At 38.4% G+C, this 25342-nt stretch overlaps 2 protein-coding genes across 5 annotated transcripts in view; one reads left to right on the forward strand and one right to left on the reverse strand.

Annotated features, from left to right (window-relative positions):
• SPATA9 (spermatogenesis associated 9) overlaps nucleotides 1-15174 on the forward strand; it is a 75016-nt gene extending 59842 nt beyond the window's left edge. Inside the window, 2 exon segments of the mRNA XM_027100585.1 lie at nucleotides 8728-8823; nucleotides 13867-15174. Coding sequence (XP_026956386.1) covers nucleotides 8728-8823; nucleotides 13867-14154 — 384 coding nt within the window. The 3' untranslated portion in view covers nucleotides 14155-15174.
• RFESD (Rieske Fe-S domain containing) overlaps nucleotides 1-24733 on the reverse strand; it is a 38701-nt gene extending 13968 nt beyond the window's left edge. For 2 of the 4 annotated variants that reach the window (XM_027100586.1, XM_027100589.1), the window contains exons 1-3: nucleotides 24644-24733; nucleotides 18837-19012; nucleotides 18692-18726 (exon numbers count right to left, since the gene is read on the reverse strand). In XM_027100586.1, coding sequence (XP_026956387.1) covers nucleotides 18692-18726; nucleotides 18837-19011 — 210 coding nt within the window. In that variant the 5' untranslated portion in view covers nucleotide 19012; nucleotides 24644-24733. Of the gene's footprint in view, nucleotides 1-15601; nucleotides 16690-18691; nucleotides 18727-18836; nucleotides 19013-23886; nucleotides 24106-24643 lie in introns of those variants that run through there. The other 2 variants (XM_027100588.1, XM_027100587.1) reach the window with 2 other exon arrangements.
• Between the last annotated feature and the right edge of the window lie 609 nt (nucleotides 24734-25342).

Genomic DNA, 25342 nt, shown 5'->3' on the forward strand with positions numbered 1-25342 from the left:
AGAGAGAGAGAGAGAGAGAGGAGAGAGAGAGAGGAGAGAGAGAGAGAAACAAATGTTTCTGGAGGGTAAGGAGGTTTTATCTTTAGTGCCCTGTGACATATCTTGGGAAGTACATCTCTAGATCTCTCCAAGGGAATATACTTTCTCTAGATTACAAAGCTGTTTGCTATTCATCCATATCAGAAGGCCCAATCTGCACAGCTGGGGGTCCCCAGCCCAGTTGGGAACTGGGCTGCACAGCAGGAGGTGAGCGGCGGGTGAGCAAGCGAAGCCTCATCTGTATTTACAGCCGCTCCCCATCGCTCGCATTACCACCTGAGCTCTGCCTCCTGTCAGATCAGTGGCGGCATTAGATTCTCATAGGAGCGTGAACCCTACTGTGGACTGCGCATACGAGGGATTTAAGTTGCGTGCTCCTTATGAGAATCTAATGCCTGATGATCTGAGGTGGAGCTGAGGAGGTGTTGCCAGTGCTGGCAGTGGCTGCAAATAACAGATTATCATTAGCAGAGAGGTTTGACTGCACAGAGACCATAATAAATCAGTTGCTTGTTGACTCATTTCAAAACCCTATCAATGGGGCTTCCCTGGTGGCGCAGTGGTTAAGAATCTGCCTGCCAATGCAGGGGCACAGGTTCGAGCCCTGGTCCAGGAAGATGCCACATGCCGCGGAGCAACTAAGTCCGCGAGCCACAACTACGGAAGCCTGTGCACCTAGAGCCTGTGCTCCACAGCAAGAAAAGCCACCACAGTGAGAAGCCTGCACACTGCAATGAAGAGTAGCCCCTGCTCACCACAACTAGAGAAAGCCCGAGTGCAGCAATGAAGACGCAACGCAGCAAAAAATAAAATAAATAAATTAAACAAACCAAAAACCCTATCAGTGAGTGGCAAGTGAAAACAAGCTCAGGGCTCCCACTGATTCTGCATTGTGGTGAGTTGTATAATTATTTCATTATATATTACAATGTAATAATAATAGAAATAAAGTGCACAATAAATGTAATGCACTTGAATCATCCGGAAACCATCGGCACCCACCCCTGGTCCATGGAAAAACTGTCTTCCACGAAACCAGTCCCTGGTGCCAAAAAGGTTGGGGACTGCTGCTGTACAGGAATGAGAGATATCTATGGAGAATTGTCTCACAATACTCATGAAAGTTCAGTGGCAGGAAGATAATCTCCCTTTCCAGTGGAGTCTGTTTCCTTCTATCCAATAATGAGAACTAAAAAACACAATGTGCTTGCCTTTTGCCTTGCCTGACAGTGAGTTTCCACAGGTGAAGTTAGAGCTCATTTGTGATAACTTATTCCAGGAAATGAGATGAAGGAACCAGGTTGAGGGACTAAGTGATTTGTCCAAGGTCCATATACTGTCTCTTTTGACATCAATACAGAATCAACACCTATGAAATATCTTCTCCTTTGCTCTTGTTCTAATTGTCTTAGGAGCTAGCTTTAATTTTTTAAATTCTTATCAATAAAATATTTCAAAATATATAAAAAATAGTTTATCAGAAGTCCCACCCAAATTTAAACTGGTAGTAATATTTTGCCATATTGCCTTTAGATATCTGTTTTATAAAAAGAAATATAATTAACCATGCTCCGATCCCTTCCTTTTTTTGTCTACCAAAGGTAATCATTATCCTGAAGTTGATGTAAGCATTTTCATGCATGTTTTATATTTTAACTACATTTGTATACATCTATCATCCTATGCATATTTAAAATTTATATAAATGATATGATACTGTACTTTTCTGAAACTTCCTTTTTCACTCAACATTTTTGATATATATAGCTATGGTTCTATGGTTTATTACTTTAACTTCTTTGTGGTATTCCATTATAAGAAAAAGTAATCCACAGTTTATCTGTTACTGAACAGATGGACAATTTAGTTTCCAAAATTTTTGTATTACAAACAGTGCTTCACTGAACACTCTTGTAAATGACTCCTCGTCCATATGTATGAGACATTTCTCCAGGTATATATCTACAAGGGGGATTGCTGGGTCATGAGGGATACACATCTTCAGTTTGTTTTTTTTTGCGGTACGCGGGCCTCTCACTGTGTGGCCTCTCTCGTTGCAGAGCACAGGCTCCAGACGCGCAGGCTCAGCGGCCATGGCTCACGGGCCTAGCCGCTCCGCGGCATGTGGGATCTTCCCGGTCTGGGGCATGAACCTGTGTCCTCTGCATCGGCAGGCGGACTCTCAACCACTGCGCCATCAGGGAAGCCCCACATCTTCAGTTTTATTAGCTGTTGTCAAAATGCTTTTTGGAATGGGTACATATTCTTGGGAGCCTTTGCGATTTTTGAATTTGAGGATAATTTCAATTCTGGAAAACTCTTAGCCATTATTTCTTCAAGTATTGCCTCTTTCTCATTTTATCTAATCTCATCTGCTGGAATGCCTACTAAACATACTTTGGACCTTCTCATTTTATTCTTTATGTCCACTTACCTTCTTCATATTTTCCTTTTCTTTATCTCTTTTTGATACATCCTGAATAACTTCCTCTGATCTGTCTTCCAGTTAACCAGCTCTCTCCAGCTGTATCTAATATGCTCTTTTACTTATTAAATGTATTTTAAATTTCAAACATTATATTATCTCTAGAAATTCTATTTGGTGTTTTCCCCCAAATTTCCACTTCTTTCAAAGTGTCCTTTCATAGGTTTATTTCTTTTTAAAAATCTATTTTAAAAATACTTATTTATGGTCTTTTAAAATATTATTCTTTGAGATTTTGGGGGGATGCTAATCTTTCTGACTATTGTGATCTATAATGTGTCTCCTCATTATTTCTTTGTTTTTGTTTTGTTTTAAAGTTTTTCTCCAATAAGGATTTTTAAAAAATAGAAATCCCTTCTGGCCTTGGTAGTAGAACTGTTCCTCTAGAGGATTTTGCTTGTGCTCTGGAGATATCAGTCCCTGGTGGAGACCAGCTTCCTCACCTTCTTTTTGGACTGGTGGGTGCAGTTTTTCTATTCCCCCTTTCACTGAGATTGCAGCTCTGCAAAGGCCTGATCCTCACCTCATGTGCATCCAAGTCTCATCTCCAGGATCTTTATTAAAACTCAAGCCCCCAGCCATTATTTCAGGATCCAGTAGCAACCCCAGTGTTCCTGGGACATAATCTCACACACTTACTGCTTGGCTTTTAGTTCCCTCTTCTTTCCTGGCATAGGAGGACTTCTTCCTTCCTTCCTCTCCCCTCCCTCCCTCCCTCCTTTCTTTCTTTCCTTACACTTTTTGTGAACTCAGTCTTGTATTAAATTTTTGGAGTTTGATTTTATATAGAATTTCTAGATTTTTTATGTGAGAGGTTCCCCACTAGCTCAGTCTGCCACGTTACTGGAACTAGATGTCCTTCAGCTTTACTTCTTAATATCTTTTACAAGTTATAAGATGGTTAAATTTCTTCTTGGAAGTAAATGAGGTGTAATTCTACTTTTTCATTCACTTGGTAAACATTATTTTTATTGAAAACCTGACATATAAAATCAAGAGTTTAGGTACTAGGGATTCATAGATGTCCCATGGACTCTAGGGATGATAGGCAAGTAAGCAATGTCAGTAGAGTGTACTGAGCGCATGATTAAAGTGTGCAAAGTGTACTATGGAAGCATCAACAAGGAGCGTATAATTCCTAAGTGTAATCAGTGTAGGCTTTCTAGAAGATGATACTGGATCTGAGACTTGAAGGAAGGGAAATTAGCCCAGTGAAGAAGTAGGAGAATCATTCAAGGAAGCGAACAGTGTATATTAAGAAGCTGAGGCAAGAGAGAGCATGACTTATGTAGGAAATGTAAGTAGTTCCATATGGCTGAAGCGTGATAAGTTGAAACAGTCCCAAGTCAGAGCTTCTGGGGTCCTTGAGGGTTAGGAGTGAGGAAGAAGCTTTTCTTGGGTAATATGTATTAGCTAGGTGGAGATTCCGGATTGCCACTGAAAGGAACCTAAGTTGTAGCAAGGAAGAAAACAAAATAGCTCAAATGTAAAGTCTCAGTGAGGAAAGATACAGAAGTATGAATAGTGAAGATACTGGCCTGGAGAATTAAAAGAACAACAGAGTAATATATGAGGTGTGGTGGAGGTCAGTGAATTGGTCTGTGAATGGAATGTATCCATGGTGCCAGAGTGTGCTGAGAGGTAAGTGGCACAGCACAGAGTTCAGCTTACCTGGAGTAGATTCCAGCATGAATTACTTCAAGAATTGTCAGGCTGGGGCTTCCCTGGTGGCGCAGTGGTTGAGAATCCGCCTGCCAATGCAGGGGACACCGGTTCAATCCCTGGTCCGGGAAGATCCCACATGCCGCAGAGCAACTAAGCCCGTGTGCCACAACTACTGAGGCTGTGTGCCACAATTACTGAAGGCTGCGTGCCTAGAGTCTGTGCTCTTCAACGAGAGAAGCTACCGTGATGAGAAGCCTGCGCACCGCAAAGAAGAGTAGGCCCCGCTCACTGCAACTAGAGAAAGCCTGCGCACAGCAACAAAGACCCAGCGCAGCCAAAAATAAATAAATAAAATTTAAAAATTTAAAAAAAAAAGAATTGTCAGGCTGCCTGTGTCAAGATGGAACTTTGTGGCATGTAGAAATACAAGGAGTGAAATATGGAATTACTATGCCAGGGGATATGCTTTGTGGCTGCATGGAGGGCATCACTTTAGAAAGGTAAGCAGCCTAGTTAACCTATCAGAAGCAAAGTTTTAAAGATCCTCTTCATGTGCTCTGTCTCATCACTGATCTGAGGATGATGAATGATGGAAAGATGCATTTCTACCTTAAATGGTTCTACCAGAACTCTGCTGGCTATCAGGTAGCTTGGAATGCCAGTCAGGCAGATTACTTCCCTCAAGAACTCGAAATAGAGGGGCATTGTCATTACTGCCTGTAACTAGGTAGTGTTTCAGCTTTTTGGTGTGGTCTGAGATGTAGCATATGGTGATGGTCTCGTCAAGATAATTAGAGTATAGACGCTGTCACAGGAGCTCTCTTGACAATCTATCCAGGCCTTTTGGTTGCATGCTCAGCTGTAGAGCATGTACTGTGTATCTTAGCATATTTAATGATATTGTGCCAAATATGAACTACCCAAAGACCCAACCAATATAAGTGACCTGAAGAGATTCCAGTGGCTTGTGACATGAGCACAGAGAGTTGGGGTCAGGGCTGTCCAACTGGCCGTCTTGTTAAAAGAGGCTTTCTTTGCACCTGGCTATATGGGTGCTGAGTCAGGTTGCTCCTCAAACATTTCCCCATTCTGCTGGGCTGAGATTATAGTAGTATACCTGCCTCTTCTACAAGGGGCCTTAGAAACGGAAAACTGAGAAGTTCCTGGTGATTTTTAAGATCCCCAGCAGCAGTACTTACAGAATGCTGCATCTGCTTAGCCTTGTAAGCTGCCTGGCTGAGCGAAGTTTGCAGCCTAGGCTTCAGTGACCTAGATAATTGCTTTGAATGCTGACTTCAGCCAAGACACGTCAGCTCCCAGACATAGTCGTTGACTTTGGCAGCCCAACGCAGGGCCACAGGACCAGGAGCTCTTTCTGTGATAGAATCTTCCTTATAGTGGCATTAGAGATGGCTATTTCTACTTTGTACAGACTCTGTGGAGTGGCATAGGCAAGAGATGGGCAAAGTAAAGAAAACTCTTAGCCTCAAAAGTGCGTGTGCCGTAAGTGGATCCCAGTGAACTTGTGCTCCCTTTTTCAGGATGAAGGTCAAAGGCTTATCTAAGTAAAGTTTCTTCCTCACCCCCACCCTCCAAGGTAGACTCCAGTTTGGGGTTTAAACTGGAAACCTCACAAATATCAGGAACTTCTGTAGCTCCTTGATGGGCTTGCCATGAGGCTATCTTGGGTGGTATAATTCAAGACCTGGGAACAAAGGACAATTCCTAGAAAGTAGAAGTCTCGGAATCTTGAAGACGTACTTTTGCAGGTTGGCCAAGAGTTTGGGACATTTGAGCTTTTATAGGACCACTTGATTAAGAGCTCATTCAACAGCACTGCTCCACAGGATGTTAATACTGGGGTAAATAAAGTCAGATAGCTTTCTTTTCTGTGGACTGCTAGGAGTATTTCCTGTCTTCACAAGTATTGTGGGTTGCTAAGCAAAGACATGATCATGTAGCTTTCCCAAACCTATAGGAAACACTATTTTCTGAACCTATAAAAGCAGTCAGTGCTTCTTCCAACACTTATTTGTGAATCACTGTTAGAGTATTTTCCCCTATAACTCCCTTGATATCTCTCATCAAGATGGTTTTGGACAACATAAATTAAGTTGGACCTGGTAATTCTCCAACCTGCAGGTTATCTGTAAGTGGGTCTCTATTTTCTAAACAGCTTATAGTTTGCTTTTTTGTGATTTATCTCATTATTAGTGAAAATAAGATGAATATAGATATTTCTTTTATGAGACAAGGCAGTCAGAATTTTGTGGGAGAAGTGGAACATGAAATAATGTGGGAGAAATTTAGTTAAAGATTGAAATATCCATGTATCTTATATGTTAATATTTCCAAATTCAAAAAAGAAATATATGGGTATAATGATATCAAGATACTTTTAACTTAAAATGCAAATAAAATTCATGTAATTATGAGGTTAAGATAAAAATTTTTGAAATAGGCCAAGACAATCTAGACAAAGCCTTCCATTTTCCAAATTTCTCCTGTTTATCTCAGTTTTACCATACACTGTTCCTGCTCATAGCAAACCAAAATGAAACAGTGTGGTTTATAATGTGAAAAACATGTATTGCAAGTGAGTCATAAAATGGAAAAATGGCTACTTAGCCAGTAGCCACATAAATTTTGGAGGAAATATATTTTCTACAGGGCTGATTTATTACAGGAATAGCAACTATTTATTAAAAGCATTAAAATGGTGAAAAAGTGACCCTTAGGCAACATACAGGTTCATGGCTGAGAAGCATAACATATATAAAATACATGTTTATTTTGAAACTCATCAATTTTAATTACTTTTAGGTGAAGGACAAAAATCTGAAAAAGAAAGATGCAGTGAAACAGAAACAGAGTAATTTTCCCTGCATGCAGACACCACTTTTATTTTTTATTGTTTATGGCCTACCAATTATTGACTATGGACCTTCCACTTAAACATTCATATATTCACAAACTCATGAATCTTTTACTCTACTAGGAGGCATTCTGTTGGAGTATATCTGATTTCCTTCCTGACCTCTGCTCCCTATTTATATGTTTGTCTCCTTATAGCCCAATAGTGGGATTCAATGTCAGGCTATCATTTTGATTCTTTCAGCAAGAGGGAAAGAGCAGCAGCTGCTTCATTTCATGGAAACTCTTTCCAGAAGCCAGGAACTTCTGGGAAATTTTCCAGACTGACTTATGGAAAGAGTGGGCTGAAACTGCCCCCACCTATACCTATGTGTAGGAGTTGGTATGGCCTGAAACGGAGGGAATAAAAAGGGAAACTCCCCTTCCCCCTCCCTCCTTACCCCACCATCTCTTAGCTACTAGGCTAGATAGTATGCTTGGCTTCGGCATCCCATAAATCACTTGAGAGAAGAAGAAAATTGTGATGGGCAGTTTTGTTCTTCATCAGTAGTGACAGCAGTAAGCAAAAACTGAGTATAGTACAACAACAAGCACTTCGAACAGGACCTGGTACACAGTGCCGTATAAATGTCTGTTCAATAAAATATTATCACGTGTTCTTCAGAAGCACCGTTTAAAAGGCTGCAATATACCATTGGGTGGATATAGCATAATTAACCGAGCCATTCTGCTATCATTGTTTCAGTTTTTCAGTGTTATAAATAACTTTTTAATGAACACATACATACTCTTCTTTCTAATTTGTGTGCATTTTTACTATGCATTTACATGATTTTAGGATACAGCCTGTACCTTTGGGGAGTTATTGAAGCCTCTGAGTGGCTTGGCTCTTACTGCAGAGGAGCATGGCTAACTGCCACTTCACTGCTGAATGGGAAGGGAGTGTTTTTCCTAATGTCATCATTTCATATCCTTATAGCTCAAGGCAACAGAGGTAGCCTGTAAGAGAGTATAGGTCCCTTAATCTGAATATATTATACTAGTCCCTTAACCTGAATATATTATACTGTTATGTTGAGGAAGGGACACCTTCTAGAAGGTAGAAACATCTGAGAGACAAATTCTCTATTGGTGTAAACGTCTACATTTCAAAAAGCATATGCTGAATATGAACACAGAGTATTTCTTGAAGCTTAATGATCATCTAAGGTTAATGCCTGGCCTTCAGCATTCTCATGATAACATTTCCAAGCAGGTCATTAATCTCCAGGAAACGCTCGGTATTTTGATTGCTGTTTGCTTAATTGAGGAGGTGAAGAATTTAGTAAAGGATGACTACATTAATTTGGACAAAGACGGTTTTTCTAACAGGCACAGCGGCACCCCCTAGTGAGCACACTTGGTAAATGTAAGAAAGTTAAAGTAATTCAGATTTTGGAAATGGCAAGGTTTTTTATAGATTTCTCATAGATTTAAATTAGCAAAAGAAAGTATCTTTTTGTAAAGGAGAAAAACAATATATTTTCAGGATGTGAGAAAACTCAGAACTAAAGTAGATGACTTTATAAATATTTGAATTCTCATTTTACAATAACATTGTAAAATTTAACATTGTAACGTTGAAAATTTTTTGTTTTAATAAGAAAACTCTTTCGTTTTTTCAGGTCAGAAATGGATCTTTGTTTGAAATCATTTCTTTCCCAGCAAAGACTGCTTTAACTAGCATAATGTATGCTTCATACGCAGCACTCATTTATTTGGCAAGTTAATAAAATTATTAGAATCTAGAAATAAATATACTTATTTTATGTAAAGATATACTGTATAAACTGTATAAACCAAGGTATTTAAATTCTCTTGTTACACAGAATAATTTTACATTAAAAAATTACATTTCTAAGGAGCCAAGTCAATCCACCAAAAACTAAGTTGCTTAGATAACTAAACTTATTTTATTTTTATAAAACGTATTACTATTTGCTCAAAACATTTTGGTTTTGCTTTCATTTAGCTACAGTTGTTTTGTTCCAGCCATTGTGCCATGGTTGGTTAAAGTTCACTATTCTGTCTTTTGAATTCCAAAAGTGTTCATTAAAAAGCATGACAAAAATATAAAGAATATTATAAATTATAAGGGTTATTTTCTTTTAATCCACTGCCATTTATACTTATCTTTAATTTTTTAAAAATGTACAACATACAAAGAGAAAAGTACACACCTTGGTGAATTATCAGAAAATTTATTAATCTATGTATCACACAGGTCAAGAAACAAAACATTATACCATCATGTTAGAAGACTCTTTCTTGCACCCCTCACAATCACTAACCTCTTTTTTTAAAAAATTAATTAATTTTATTTATTTATTTTTGGTTGTGTTGGGTCTTTGTTGCTGCGTGCAGGCTTTCTCTAGTTGCAGTGAACAGGGGCTACTCTTCGTTGTGGTGTGCAGGCTTCTCATTGTGGTGGCTTCTTGTTGTGGTGCACAGGCTCTAGGCACGCGGGCTTCAGTAGTTGCAGCACACAGGCTCAGTAGTTGTGGCTCACGGGCTCTAGAGCGCAGGCTCAGTAGTTGTGGCGCACGGGCTTATGTGGGATCTTCCTGGACCAGGGCTCAAACCCATGTCCCCTGCATTGGCAGGCGGATTCTCAACCACTGCACCACCAGGGAAGCCCCACTAACCTCTTCTGTAAAGGCAACCACTATTTTGACTTCTAATACCATAGTCAGTTTTGAGTTGTATATAAATGAAATCATATACTATATTTTCTTTTGTATTTGTCGTTTTGCTTAACATTATCATTGTGAGATTTGTTGCCTGTAACAGTAGTTTGTTGATTGCCATTGCTGTGTAGTATTCCATTGATTGAATATATAGCTATTTATCCATTCTATTTTTGAATATTTAGATTATTTACAACTTTGTCTATTGTGAATAATGTTGCTATGAATATTCTTGTACATATGTTTTGGTGAAATTGCTGGACTGTAGAATTTGCATATGTTCATCTCTAGCAGATATTGCCAAAGTTTTCCAAAATGGTTTTAACAATTCATCCTGGCAGATTATTAATCCTAGTTGCTCTGTGTCATCACTGACACTTGGTATTGTCAGTCTTTTCCAGTATAGCCGTTCTTGTGGGTATGTAGTACTATCACATTGTGGGTTTAATCTGCATTTTCTTGATTGTTAATGAGATTGAATACTTTTATACAGTAATTGGACATTTGGGTATCCTCTTTTGTTAATTTCTGTTAGTCTCTTCTCATTTTCCTCCTTGGAGTTGTCCATCGTTTTATTATCAAATTGTACTTCTAACTATATTACTAGAACAAGTCCTTTTTTGGCTGAATATGGGCAGAGTTATTTTGTGACTAGCCTTTCACTTTCAGCAATGTCTTTTAAAACAGAAGTTCTTAATTTTAATGTAGTCCAATTTATTAATCTTTATGTTAAGTGCTTTTTATGTCTTAATTAGGGAATCTTGACGTACATCCTAGGTCCTGAAACTACTCCCTCTGATATATCCTGGGAGCTTTGTTATTTTGCCTTTCACTTTTAGATTACATCTGGAATTGGTATGAGGTAAGGGTAAAATTTTTCCTCCATTGGTATCCAGTTGATCCAACTCAATTTATTGGGGGGAAAAAACCCTTTTCCTATTGCCCCAGAACACCTCTTTTTTTAATAAATCAAATGTCCTTAGATATGTAGGTCTGTTTATATTCTCTCTGTTCTAGTCAGTTGATCTGTTTGTCTTCTTGCACCAATTCAACACTGTATTATTTACAGGAGTTTTACAATAAGTCTTGATAACTGGTAGAATTTCTTTTTCCAATCTATGAACATGGTGTATTCCTCTATTTATTTAGATCTTCTTTAATTTCTCTTAATAATTTTATGGCTTTTTTTGTTAGAGGTCTTTTACATATTTGTTAATATTTTTGATCATATTGAAACACACAATAATAAAGATTAAAATTTCCCCATAATCCATAGATTCAGTGCAGTCCCAATTAAAATCTGAGCAGGTGTATATGTGTACATTGACTAGTTTATTCTAAAATTTATAGGGAAATGCAAATGGTAAAGAATAGCCAAGACATCCTTGAAAAAAAAACAAAGTAAAAGAACTTTTTAAACATATTTACAGTTTCAAAAACTCTGAATTCATCGAATAAAAAATGTTGCAAGTCTTTTGAATTTTTGAGACATGCTCAGTATCTTAAATGTGAATCTTATACAGAATTGATGCAAATACATTGCAGAAAATGGGTGGGGTGAAACAGCTATGGTGAAACTAAAACAAACTAGATTAAAAACCAAAATTTCTCTAATTTTTCAAAGGCTTTTGAGACCATCCTACATGATTTGTCATGTTATAAACTTTCTAAGTAGGTAACAGAAACCATTTTTTGGTGACCTCTGATAATTGGTCATATATGCATCCAAGATGTAGGAAAGGTCAGGGCTAGAATTACGCTTTTGAAGGCAAATAACATATATTTTGGAAGTTAGTGCCCTGTGAGTGGAACCATGCCAAGTGAAAAGAGTAGAAAGTCGACAGAAATGTGAAGAACAGCTTACATTTAAGGTGAGCTAAGAAGAAATCCATGAAGGAGACAAAGGACCAATAATTAGACAAAAGTAGGAAGTGAATCAGGAGAAACACTGGCAAGGAAGTAGAGACTTAGGAAGTTGTGAGTGGTTAAGTGTCACATACAAGCAGAAAAAGTCAAGTAAAGTGCAGATCTGAAAAGTGTCCATTAGATCTAGTAGTAAAGATGTTGGAATTAACCATCTTGAGAACTATTTCAGTGGTGTGATGGGATAAGGAAGACAGAAATAAGCAGGAAGAGTGAAGAGATGATAAAATGGAAATCATGAATGTCGGCCCTGGTGTGATGAAGAAAAGAGTGTGTGTAGCAGTCAAGAGGGACGCAGAGCCAGAGTGATTTTTAATTTTTAAATTTTAGGATAGAAGATACTTCAGCATGTTACAGGTTGCAGGGGAGGAGCTAGTCAAGAATGAGAGGTTGAAGAAGCAGGGAATAATTGATAGACAAAATGGTAGAGTATAGGTTAAAAGCAAAGATAGAGAGATGCTGACCTTGGTCAAGACCCTTCATTTTCTGAGACTTGGACAGAATTGGTTAGAATGGGCACAGATAAAATGTTGTAAGTGAGGGAAGAAGAAATGTATCAAATAGGATAGGGCTTCCCAACCTTTTTTCACAGCATGGCATACATAGAAAATGATCATATTTGTGATAAATGGCTAAAGCTGTTTGCATCTGGAAGTGATGGACCTCAAGGTTTATAGCTCTAGATTTGGGTATACTCAGATACAAGTAACAAAAAATACCTGAGAATACCTTAATCAATACAGACATTTAAATATCTCTCTTAATTAGAAGTCTGGAGTTAGGCAGTTTCCGGGTTTGTACAGTGGATCTGCAATGTCATCATGAACCCAGGGCCCTTCCATCCTTCTCTTTGGCTATCCTGTTTGTTGTTTTTGGTCCTTAGGTTTGTTGCCTCAGGCTCAGGCCTTATATCCATATCAGTGTCCAAAGCAAAAGGGAGGAGATAGTAGAGGCAAAAGACAGAGTCTTTTTTATATAAAAGGAGGAAGAACTCTTCCAAAAATCCTATCTTCCTCCACAGCAGACATTTTTTTAGTTGGCCAGAACAGGGTCACATTGCCATACAGTAACACAGGGAAGTGAAGGAAAGCATCTGGTGTCCGCCCATTCTATAGTGGGAGACAGGCAAGAAAAGAGGAGGAAGGAGGTCAGGAAAAAAAAGGCTATCCAAGCCAAGGCCCTGAATCCTTTCTCTGTTACCCTCTTCAGAAAAACCTTCTAAGCATTTATAGCCTATTAAGTCACCTGGGAGGCATCTCTTTGGTAAAATAAGCTAGTTTAGGTGTTTTCATATTTTATACATTTTATTATTCTTGTTGCTTGCCTTAAATACTTGGCATCATCATCTTCATCAGTAAACTTATAGGTTTAACAGATACAGCTCTTAGTGATTCTCAATTTTTGAAGTTATTTTTCTCTGTGTGCTTTGTTTTGACACACTAAGTACTGAATGGCATTTTTTGAGGGAAAATGGATCACAAGTTTGCTTATAAATCACTGATCCATTAACTTACTAAATTCTTGCAAAAATGTTTATGCCCTTCCAATTGCATACAATTGGTATAAGCAAAGTCTAGGGGGGAAAATGTAAAAACAAAAAACCTACTTTGAGATATTAACATGTTTGAGGACAAATTCCATCTCTCAGAAAATGTTTCAGAAAAGTTTCATTTAATTAAATCAGAGAATAAAGATGTAAAACATCTAACGAATTGGGGAAAATATAAAGCATGTCTTTATTAAAGCATACTATGTTTTAATTTTCTTTCTAGATTATGGTGTATTTATAATAAGGAATCAATCTCCTCATGTTTATCATGTGCCAGGGGTAACTGGAAGAAAGTGCTTAGATGTTTTAAAAAATATTTATTTGAGTGCGCCAGGTTTTAGTTGCAGCATGCAGGATCTTCCTTGCAGCACGTGGGATCTTTAGTTGCAGCATGCGGGATCTACTTCCTTGACCAGGGATGGAACCTGGGCCCCCTGCATTGGGAGCACAGAGTCTTAACCTCTGGACCACCAGGAAGTCCCAAAAGTGCTTCTTTCTTAGAATATACAGATTGATGACTTTATGTTAAATGTTTTATTGGATTTTTATCTGTAAGTTTAGTAGCTTAAAAAGAAACCTTACTTAAAATTTTTTATTATTATTAGACAGTCTGTGTTAATGCTGTGCTGGAGAAGGTAATGACAATTTTCCAAGAAGAAGAATCCATAAGGCAAAACAGAGGGGAGAGTGAAAATCTTAGAAAAGCCTTTTCTGAGCCTGTGCTTTCTGAGCCTCTGTTTCCTGAAGGTGAAATCAAAGCAAAACCTTACAGGTCATTACCGGAGAAGCTGGAGAATATTTCAGATCGCCCCAGACTTCCTGCTAATAAGTTGAGGAATAAGATCCAGGTTTTACATTCTGTGTTTGACCCATCAACTGAAATGAATGAATGAGCAAATCTGAACTTAAATGTCACTGAACAGAGCTTAAGAGTTATCTAATGACATTGCATCTGACAAAATTAGGAAACTAGTTTTCATATTCTAACTGCTCTGCTTTGAAAAAATAAAAACGGTCGGGGGGACTACGGCTAAAATGTCATTCTCAAGTATTTATATGGTAGAGAAAATAAAATGAATCGATGTAGTATATATGACTATGGATAGTTTTTAATGAACCAGAAAATTGGTGGGTTAGACGCTATGCTATGGTTTATAATATGGGCATGTTTATAATACATTTATGTTTTTATTAGAGACTCATTTAGAGTATCTCTCCAATTACTTATCTGGGAGGGGAAAAAACCCTCCCTGTTAAAATGCTACATATCTTTTTCAGAGATAATAAAAGGATATATATATTTTCTATCTACAGGCTGTATAGTTTCAGTCTGCCTATTATCAGTTACTTTAAAACTCATCTGTAAAGTTATGAAGAACTTGTAATTCATAGATGTAAATTTATAAAACAAAATACTGTTTAAAAATCTGATGAGGTCTGTATATGAGAGCAGGACATGACATGACATTTTTAATTTCCACATCTAGAGGAACAAATTAAGAACCAGAAGCCAAGTCCGTATTACTCATTGTTGCCACTGGATCCTGAGAAAAAATGCTTGTGACTGGCCCTGCAAACCAGGGTCCTGGTTTTGCCGGCAGGAGGTACTTTGGTTTCCTCCATGCATTTTAAAATCTGGACACATGTTAAGTCACTGGAGGATTAGCACCTGATATAATAGGCTGGGATGTACCCATCCCAGAGATGGCACATTTCCTGTACCTGATGAGCAGCTGCTGCCAAAAATAGTATTTATAAAAAGCCCAGCCCTGGCTCATTAGTCGTCTAATGAATAGCAAGTGTTGGAATATGGGTAGCATGTAGCAATACATCAGAAAAAAAATGTAATAATATGTAGCAAAGGGCTCTGTAAGCACAGCCTTAATGATACATACTTTATTCACTTATTTTAATAATAACCAAGGGAAAGGATCCAGGTGGGCCCCTTAGAATATTAAGCCTTAATTCAGTCCTATGTCACTAAGAAGATTACTGTGGTTTGAAACTAAGTTCCAATTTTGACAAACAGCTTTTCTCACTCCGAATTGATAATCTGTGCATCCTAGTTCCTTCTGGTCCCACCTACTCTTACATTCTACTATGTGCTGCTGAGTTTTAGATGATCAGTACCCAGGGTTTTATAGTACAGTGTGGGCACGACGCAACCAGAATAGCGTTGGCCATAAATAACTGGCATAGAAAAAGCAGGGTGAACCAACTTAATATCAACCCTGCCTATGAACTCAGAAGACTCTGAGAAACAACACCCTGTATCTCTTCTCTCTATAACATTTACATGAAACACTTAGTTGTACATACATGCACAAAATTCTATAAAAATAAAATTAAAAAAACTTTATTTGAAAATTTCATATAGGCATTCAAAGTACTTTGGTTCGCTGAAACTTTCACATCTCTTATGGCTGGGGAGCAGCTGTATCTTCCTTACTTTGAAACTGTCTGCCTTGACTGGAGAGAAGCGGAGCCAAAGTTTACTTGGTTTTGATGTCAGGCAAATTAAGTTTCTTGTTTTTAAATTCAGCATGTAAACTGATCCCATTTTGGGAGGTATTTTTTAAGTGTAAATGGTCTGCTATATATTTGGAAAAACTGAACAGTTAAGATTTAAGTATTTCAGTGTGTTTAAATTTTACCTAAAAAAAATTATAATGATCAGTAGGGGAGGTGGTGAATACATGCATCAATGAAACAAGAATGGAAGAATGCTGGTAATTGTTGAAGGTGGGTGGTGGAGGTTTATTATTCTGTTTACTTTGTATACATTAAAATTTTTCCATGATAAAGTCTGCTATATCAAGTAGGGATTTTCCCCTAAATTTTTCTTAGTAGATCTAATTTTTTTAACCTTTCTTCACTTTGGTTATTCTAAATTATTTTCATCCTTCTTAAAATGCATATTCTAAACCCAAAACCTTCAGGTTCCAATCAATCCAGAGGACTGGCTAAAATGTATTCTATACATCCTGATGATGATCTTTACATCACACTAAGTACATGTGCTTTGAACCTTTCATTTATGTGATTGTTAAAGATAATAAATGTGCCTATTTTGGAAAAAGTTAATCATCTTTGGTATTGAAGCAAGGTTATTCTAAAAATACTTTCAAAACATACACAACATTTTTCATTGCCATAAAATTTTATCAGGAAGAACTCTGAATTACTTTGAAGATTCCAGTGGCATAAAAATCAGAGTCACACCTAAAAGGCTCATTAGAAAGAGTCACATAAATATTCCCATTGTCCACTGTCACCGTGTGAATCCTTTGCTTTATTCCTTTGGAGCACCACTTGGGTTTTGCTGATGGATCTTTAGGGTTTATAGACTGATACAGTCCTTCTCCTGTGGCCAAAGTAATTTTGTATTTATGCCAGGGGCAAACTATACATGGTCGTCCATCAAATTCCTGGGGAAAGAAATAATTGATTTTATAATATGACATTTCCAATGTTGACAATAAACCTCAGGCTCAGAACAGAATCTATTGCAGAAGAACCAGGTTAAAAAACAGGTTTCTCTTTTTCCCTGCCATTTACAAATTATTCAGCATAAGGCAGAATTCAATCTTAGCAGTCATCAAGTTCCTTTTGCAGCTGATAAGAAACCCAGTTTGTTAGAGCTCTATCAGAAGATAACTAGCTCAGGCAACTACACCATGTGACTGCAGTGTGTTGTTATCTGTTAGATATTAATGTCACTTTCTTGACAGAAATAGGGAAAGGGCTTCAAGTGCTTCCAAACGAATTTTCACTAGCTGGTGGAAGAATGGTAAGCTTCAGATATAATTTCAAGAGAGGTTACTAAAGGCATAAGTGCATATGTTAACTGAAGAGCAATTTATGATCCAAAGTAGTTAATTCCCAACTTTTAACTGTCTTAAAGCAGTGCTTCTAAAATTTTAAAAAGCATGGGTATCACCTGGATCTTGTTTAAAGGCAGCTCTCGTTTAAGTTCCATAGTCCAAGAGCAGGGCACAATATTCTGCATTTTTAAGACACTCCCAGGTGTCACCAGTGTTGATGGTCTATGGACCACACTTTGAGTAGCAAGGTCTTTCAGCTCTCATTATGGTCTGAAACTGAGGGAAATTCTTCCACGCTATCATCCAGATGCTTACATTTTATCTCTACACCAGAAGTGCAGAAATGCTGTTTTGTACCACCCTCCCCTGACAGAACCATCAGCAAACAACAGTTTCATAATTCATAATTTAAACTCACATGTTTTAACAAGAGGACAGGTGTGGAACTAGGTAGATATGAAGTGTAGAGAGAGTGGAACACTAAATTTAAGCATGTACTTTGTACCAGTCAGAGAGATAGAGATAGTGAGGGGAGAGGGAGAAGGGGAGAGAGAGAAGTTTCATGAAGTAGAAAACAGGAAATTAGGCAGCTGGTTTGAGAATGCAAGGAAGTAAGACATTGCCCCCATTCCTCAGTTAAGCCTTCACAGTGTTACTTCTTTCTTAAAATATATATTTTTATACCTTTATTAAATCATAAAAGTAATATATACACATTGGAAAAATTCAAACTATGTAGAACTGTATAAAGTAAAAAGTGAATGTTATTTTTTATTTTTAAAAAATGGGATCTCATTAGACCTATTATTCTACAACTTGCCTTTTTCACTCAAAAATATATTGTTGACAACCCATGCCTCATTAATTTAATGGTTGTATACTATTCCATAGCATGGCTATTCATAATTTAAACTGTTTCCTATTGTTAAAACATTTAGATTTCCTTCAACTTTTCGCTACACTGAACCTCTCCTATATATATGTGTGTGTGTGTGTGTGTGTGTGTATACTTTAGTATATATACATATACTAAAGTATATATATATAGTATATATATATACTTTAGTATATATATAGGTAAGTGTATATATATTTAAACATTTGTTCAATAATATGCAGGGTAGATCTCTCGGAGTATATTTGCTAGGTCAGAAGACAGGCATATTTTTCATATTTACCTATAAAATGGTTTTCTTTACATTGTAGTGTTGTGAATTCCTAGAATATTGGTAATTGTACTCAAAGCATTAAAATATAGTTCAAGGGCTTCCCTGGTGGTGCAGTGGTTGAGAGTCCACCTGCTGATGCAGGGGACACGGGTTCGTGCCCCGGTCCAAGAGGATCCCACATCCACGGAGCGGCTGGGCCCGTGAGCCATGGCCGCTGAGCTTGCGCGTCCGGAGCCTGTGCTCCGCAACAGGAGAGGCCACAACAGTGAGAGGCCCACGTACCGCAAAAAAAAAAAAAAAAAAATATATATATATATATATATATATATGTAGTTCAAACCCAAATATAAATTATTTTTGAATAGAGACTGTAAATATAGTAAGAATATAAATAGGAAACATCTGAGTTTGTTGAGAATAGATTTAATTTTACATACCTCTATTTCTCCTAAATGTAAAGGTCCTCCTGAGTCTGCAAAGGAATTGAATATTACATCTAGTCACTAAAAAAAAAAATGAAATTTTGAAGTTTCGTGGATAGTAAACAAATACAAGGTTTACAAATGAAAAATAAAATCTTACGGTAACAGCGAATATCCATAGCATGATATTCTCCTCTGTGGTAGAAAATGACCACTTCTCTATCATGGACAACAGCTGTCATTCTTTCAGATTTTTTAATATCTTCTTCTCTGCCAACACAGACAGAAGAATATTTCTTCGTTTCAGGATCTTGCTCAGAGCTATCAGGATCCATGCTAGTTGAACAACAACAAACCACAAACAAAAAAAGAAAGAAAAAAAATTACAGGTGGTCTTCACTAGTTCCACTACACTTGACTCACAGAGATAATCATATCATAAGAGAAGACTTATTTCTCTGAGACTGATGGAGGTACTTTTTTGTAGCTATATAAAATAAAAAATAAATACTGGATTATAGTTAGTCATGATTGTCAGCTAGAGCTCTTAAAACTTGCCAAAATTAGGGAGGACTGCCTACTTTGAGGCTGGACTAGTACTTGATTCACTTCATTGCATTAGATATTTCAGAACAGATATTGAAGATACAGACACTAAAGTATCACTATCCTTTTATTCCCTCTCAAATTCAGTGGTAAACAACATCTGCGTATTATCCATGTTGTTTTCAGCTTCTGCTGAAGGTAGGAGTTTTCAATAGTCTGAATAGTCTTGGACCCCTTGGTTGACGTGGCTCACTTGGTTTTGCCTGGAGTGGGCAGCCAGCTCTTATAGATCCACCAAGTAACTGTGTTCTAGTGGAAGGGGGTAAGTGTGAATGGATGTCTTCCATTTTCTTAACTCACACAGAAAATGTCATTACTTACTTCTGTCTTATTTGGGCATTCAAAAAGATGACTTTCTCCTCAATTAATTTATAGAAGTATATAAATTTTAGAGAAGTTGTAGGTATTCTAAATATAATTTTTTCTTAGCACAGATATTCAGCCTATTTCTTTGAAAGCAACCCTTTCAAAGAGACTTCTGTGTACTTTAAGAACATAGCCATAGTCTGTTAATTCCATAAGAAAGAAACATCAAGATATATCATTGTCAGGCATTTAAGGCCCCATGTAGAGGATTTTCCCAAGGGCCTCCCATATGAGGGTATTTAAGTTTTTTTCCTGTGATAGTTTCTGAATAAAACTATATATCCTGTTTTGCCAAGAATTTCTATATTTGTTCTTTCTCCACTTCTAATTCGAAATCTGTCCTATTATTCCTATCCTCTTTTCATTAGGGTTGCTATCCCAAAGTTTCTGGAAACATTCCTGCTTTTCCTCCCTATCTCAGGAGAGAGATTGTGGTGGTCCAGAACTTTCAAAAAATGTAAAGAACCGTGTATCTTAGGATTGACAAAGAGCTTTCTCCCCTAGGCAAGAGTATATTTTGAATCTTTGCATGTAATGCAATAAAAATCACAAGACAAAAATTGAGGCCACTCAAAGGGTTGTGCTTTTTCCTTTATCTCCTAATAATTGGAGCAAGGGTTAACAATGCAAACTTCAGTGTACAAATTTGACATCTCTGTTATTTCCTAAACCTGATTTGTGTAATGCTTTCCTTTATACATTGAATTCAAAGCTCCTTCCTCTCCCCAGTAAGAAAATTGAGTGAGGCACAATTGAGTGAGGCACTGGGCTCATGAACTACAGTGAAGGAGCAACAGAACAGAAATAAAGGATAGCTCCCAGGTTTTAGGTTTGTGCAACTACATGGTTTGTGAATGTGATTGGGAAGACTGAGAAAGGAATGATATTTTGCAGGAAGGGAAGAATCAGGAACTAGTTACATTTTGCACATAGTGAGTTTGAGGTACTTAAAAGACATCCAGGGAGATATCAAGTCGAAAGTCAGATATATGAGACTAGCATTGAGAATCAGTAAAGATATAAATTTGGGAGTTTTCAAATTACAGAATTCAACAGAATCACTTGGAGTGGGAGTATCAATAGGGAATAAGGTCTAATACAATTCTTGAAGTACATCCAACATTTAGATTTTCTGGGTTAGCCATGGCTGACCAGAGGCTGGATTACAACATCTCTAAATGGTTACCTGGTTTTACTTGACTTTGGCAGGCACTCAAAGTACACAAATTACTCAGGTGGTAACATTTACTCCACACCGTTGGATGTGCAGCCTTTATCACATTTTGTGACAGAACAGACAGAGGGGCAACAATGATAAGAAAAATGGGAACAGACAGATGAACTAAAAAGAGAAGAGGGGGAAATTGGCTAAAGAACAAGAAAAATATGGACTATGAAACACATATAACTGACAAAGGACTAAGATTCAGAATATATGAAGAACTCCTATAAACAAGTAAGAAAATGCCAAATAGCCATTACAAAAATAGGCAAAAGACGTGAAAAAATATTTCACAGATGAGGAAATTTGAATGGCTAGTAATCACATGTAAAGATGCTCAACCTCATTAGTAGGAAAATGCAAAAGAAATGCAAAGCAAAGTCAAAATAGGATACTATTTTCTACCAACAGACTGGCAAAAACGTATCACAAGTATTGGTGAGCATATGGAGCAACTGATATAGTGATGACATAAATTAGAGCTGCGACAGTCTGGCGTTACCTAGCAAAGCTGAACATATTCATGACCCAGTAATCCCACTGCAGCTGTATTCCAGAGAAGTGTGCACAGGTACACCAGGAGACATGCACAAGAATGGTTATAACAGCAAAAGACAGGAAACAACTCAAAATCCATCAACAGTAGAATGGATAATTTTTATACTCGTTCAATGCAATGCTGTTTAGCAGTGAAAAATGTATGGCTACGTCAAGCTGGATTAATTTCAAAAACGTAACTTCAAATGAAAAAAATTTTAAGAATTCAGAGTATGCTTCCATTTTTATCAAATGGGAAAAGGGGCAAAACTAAATATATTATTCATGGATAAATGTATATAGGGAAAACTTACAAAGAAAAGCAAGGGGATAATAAACACAAATTTTCTTAAATGTCAATATATTACATTTAGTCTTATATTTAAAATTACTTTTTTTCAATATTTGTATCCTACTTTATATTTATGTAGCAAATGATCCAAAATCCAAGAAAAGGGATAAAATGGTACTTTCTATCCTCAGAGAATGTGCCTGTACATAGGTCATGAATGGACTATTTGAAAGTTTTGTACAGCTTATTTCAAGACTTGCCACTACAGGAGGAAATAAATGAATAGTTCTCTTACTTTTTTTTTTCCAGGCAAAAACTGGAAAAGAAATACTAGTATCAAGCCAGTAACAAAACACATGAGATGTGGAGTAGCATCAGAAGTTAATTAAGTTCTACCCAACTCCTAAATATATGAGAACCAAACATTATCCTTCCTCGTTTAAGTCTCTTAGAACATAAAGTCTTTGCAGGGTGTTCCCCCAACTGAGGAAAACGGTAGGCAACTTTGCAGGGGCTGATAAATGAGCAGAGAAAGCTGGGTCTAAACGATAAAGATTTCAGAGAAATATGATTAATTTTGCTTAGGAAAGTATTATCTCATCCTTCAAATAATTGTTCCCTCTAAGCATCATAGGTGGTTCTATTTATTTATGATATCTGGTGACTGTTTATAATTAACACCCGTATTATTCTTAAATATTGTGAATATCACAGTCCATTCATACATCGAGTCAGTGTGTTCACCTTAATTACTGTTACTCTGATGCACTATTCATATGCTCCCACACATTTCCTCTGTTTTGAGTCAACTTTAAGATAGTAGAATCTTTTTTTTATTTTTTATAAATAAATTTATTTATTTATTTATGGCTGTGTTGGGTCTTTGTTGCTGTGTGCGGGCTTTCTCTAGTTGCGGCAAGCAGGGGCTACTCTTTGTTGCGGTGTGTGGGCTTCTCATTGCTGTGGCTTCTCATGTGGAGCACGGGCTCTAGGCACACAGGCTCCACTAGCTGTGATGCGCGGGCTCAGTAGTTGTGGCTCGCAGGCTCTAGAGCGCAGGCTCAGTAGTTGTGGCACACGGGCTTAGTTGCTCCGCAGCATGTGGGATGTTCCTGGACCAGGGCTTGAACCCATGTCCCCTACATTGGCAGGCGGATTCTTAACCACTGCACCACCAGGGAAGTCCCTAAGATAGTAGAATCTTAACAGAATAAAAAGAAAGTGAAAAATTAAACGGCTTACCCAGTATGGGAGCCAGATTAAGAAAACTGCCTTCTGAAATGTTGAGCCATTTTATTCCACAGTTCTCTTCAAGAAATATTTTTTGGCCTGTGCCTAAAATTAGGTTTCTAAAGGTGCTAACACCACATAAAATTACAAATTAGCTAAATGGATCCTCTGTCTCTATTAGATACCTTTCCAGCATAGGGAATCTATTCAGGTTGAATTTTTAAAAAGCATAACTTAAGTTTCTAGAAGGCAGTGGGACAAAAGAAACATGAAATTAAAGGAATTTGTTATTCTTTTTGAGCACAAAAGCACAAAGTTGCTTTTACTGAGTCTGGAGACTTGGCCTACACGTTATCAGAATGCATAGCTCCAGGGTGACACCCTTGCTTTTAGGTTCAGAGAAGAGAAATGCCTTAGTTTTATATTGCTTTGGATGGCAGAATAACAACAGATAAAACTAGCTATCCTTCAGTGAGTGCCAAGTGCTTGGACTCTTTGCATAGATGAATTCATTAATTCTCAGAAAAATGCCTATCTTCCAGATGAGGAAACTAAGGGTAAAGGACCTTCTTTAACAAAAGCTTGCCCAAACTCACAAAATAGCAGTGAAGATTCAAACCGAGATATTATGAATCTAAACTTTGCGCACACTGATATATAAATCTTAACATTTTATCTAAGTAGCATCCACGGATTTATAAAAATAGGTGGCCTGCGGGTAAACTATCTTGAAGGTACAAAACCTTTTAGTAAAGATATGTGTGTGTATACACCATATATATACCCGAAGATGATGGTCCTGAATTTTTTTAAATTTAGGAACGCCAATGTGCAAGAGTCGTGTCAACAAATGTTTAAAACAGAATACTTCCCTAATAATTTAGTCAAGTTGCGCAGCCACCCTGGACCTACTGTCGTCTGTGATATTAGAGATCTTTGAGCACCAGGTGCGCTCACCTGGGTTCAAATCCCGGCTCTGCGTGACTTGGAAGAAGTCGCCTAATTTCGCTGCGCTGCAGGTGAGCGGCTATAAGAAACCCCTGCACTTAGGGCGGTGGTGAGGGATAAATGCCTCTCCATAGTCAAGTGTCTAGAGTAGGGCCGGAGCGTGGGAAACGCTGCGATCACGGTCGCGGCCATTTCTAAGGGCTGCAAGCTCTGACAGCTTTTGAGCGAGGACTTCAAGCTGTGTTTAACGTTTGAGTAAATACGGCCTGCAGTTCTCAGACCGACCGGCGCTGAAAAACCGCAGAGACAGCCCGAGCGTGGCTGTCCGGATGTGGCTGATCGTTCCGCCTGCAGACTTCAGGAGACGGATAACTAGGACGGCTGGGGCTGCAGAAACCCTGGAGCAGTTTTCACGAGTGAGAGAGCACAAATGCCAGGAAAGCTTGTTAAAAAAGGCCCACGGAGGCGGCAGGTCCAGGGTGCGGCTCAGACTCGACGGTGAACAAGCGCGGTGACCCCGCAGTGCACGGGCGGAAGCCTGCGCTGGGGGTTAACGGTTAGGAACGCGGCATCGAGGCCGGCAGAGCTGCAGTGCTCAGAAGGGCCGGGAGCAAAGGCCACACAACACCCGCCCTCGCCTGCTCCAACTCGCCGCCGCCGCCGCCGGAAGCCCGAGCCCGGGCCCGCCGTCCGGCCGGAAGCAGCCAGCCTCGTGAGCCCCGCCCGGCGTCCGGCCGCCCAACCCCGCGGCCAGAACAGAACTTACCTGCCTCAAGTCACCTGCTCCACCTCCGCGAGACCCGGCTGCAGCCAGCCAGGGCTCCGGCCACCGCGTGGAGCTCCGCGGGGCGGGACGGGACGAAGCTGCCCACGTGACCCGAGCGCGCGTGACACCGCCCCCGGGACGGCATCTGGGGTTCAGCTGGCCGACGACCCCACCTGACAGCGGCAGCCAACCACCCGCGCTCCGCCGGGACCTCCGAACTGACGGTCTTAATCGTGTTTGACAAACGTAGGTGCCATCAGTTTATTTTTAAATGTTTGTTGAGCTCACCACGTTTATCCAGACTTTAAACTCACTCAGGGGTCTTATAGGAATTTAGCTTATAAAAATATTTACCAAAGTTCGTCACGATGCATATAATCTGTTTATAAAGATGTTTATTGCAAGGAAAGAGTGACAGTAGCTCAACTGGGCATCAACAGGGAAGTGGTTAAATAAAATACAGTGTAGACATGTGAATTACTTTGTAGCCACATACTCAAGAGCACATTGGAATGGTGTAAATAAAAATTATTTCTCGAGATACAAATATGTAGATATATACATAAGCTTTAAAAAAAATTAAGAGTGGTTACTTGGGGGAGATGGGTTTGACTTTCAGTTTTTGAACTTTGCAACTTTGTTTTTTCTCTTTATACTTCTCTGAGAAAAAACAAAAACAAAACAAAACAAAACCCACAC

This window comes from Aethalodelphis obliquidens, unplaced genomic scaffold, assembly GCF_003676395.1.
Source record: "Aethalodelphis obliquidens isolate GAN/ISIS:26980383/991018 unplaced genomic scaffold, ASM367639v1 scaffold4, whole genome shotgun sequence".
Taxonomy (NCBI): domain Eukaryota; kingdom Metazoa; phylum Chordata; class Mammalia; order Artiodactyla; family Delphinidae; genus Aethalodelphis; species Aethalodelphis obliquidens.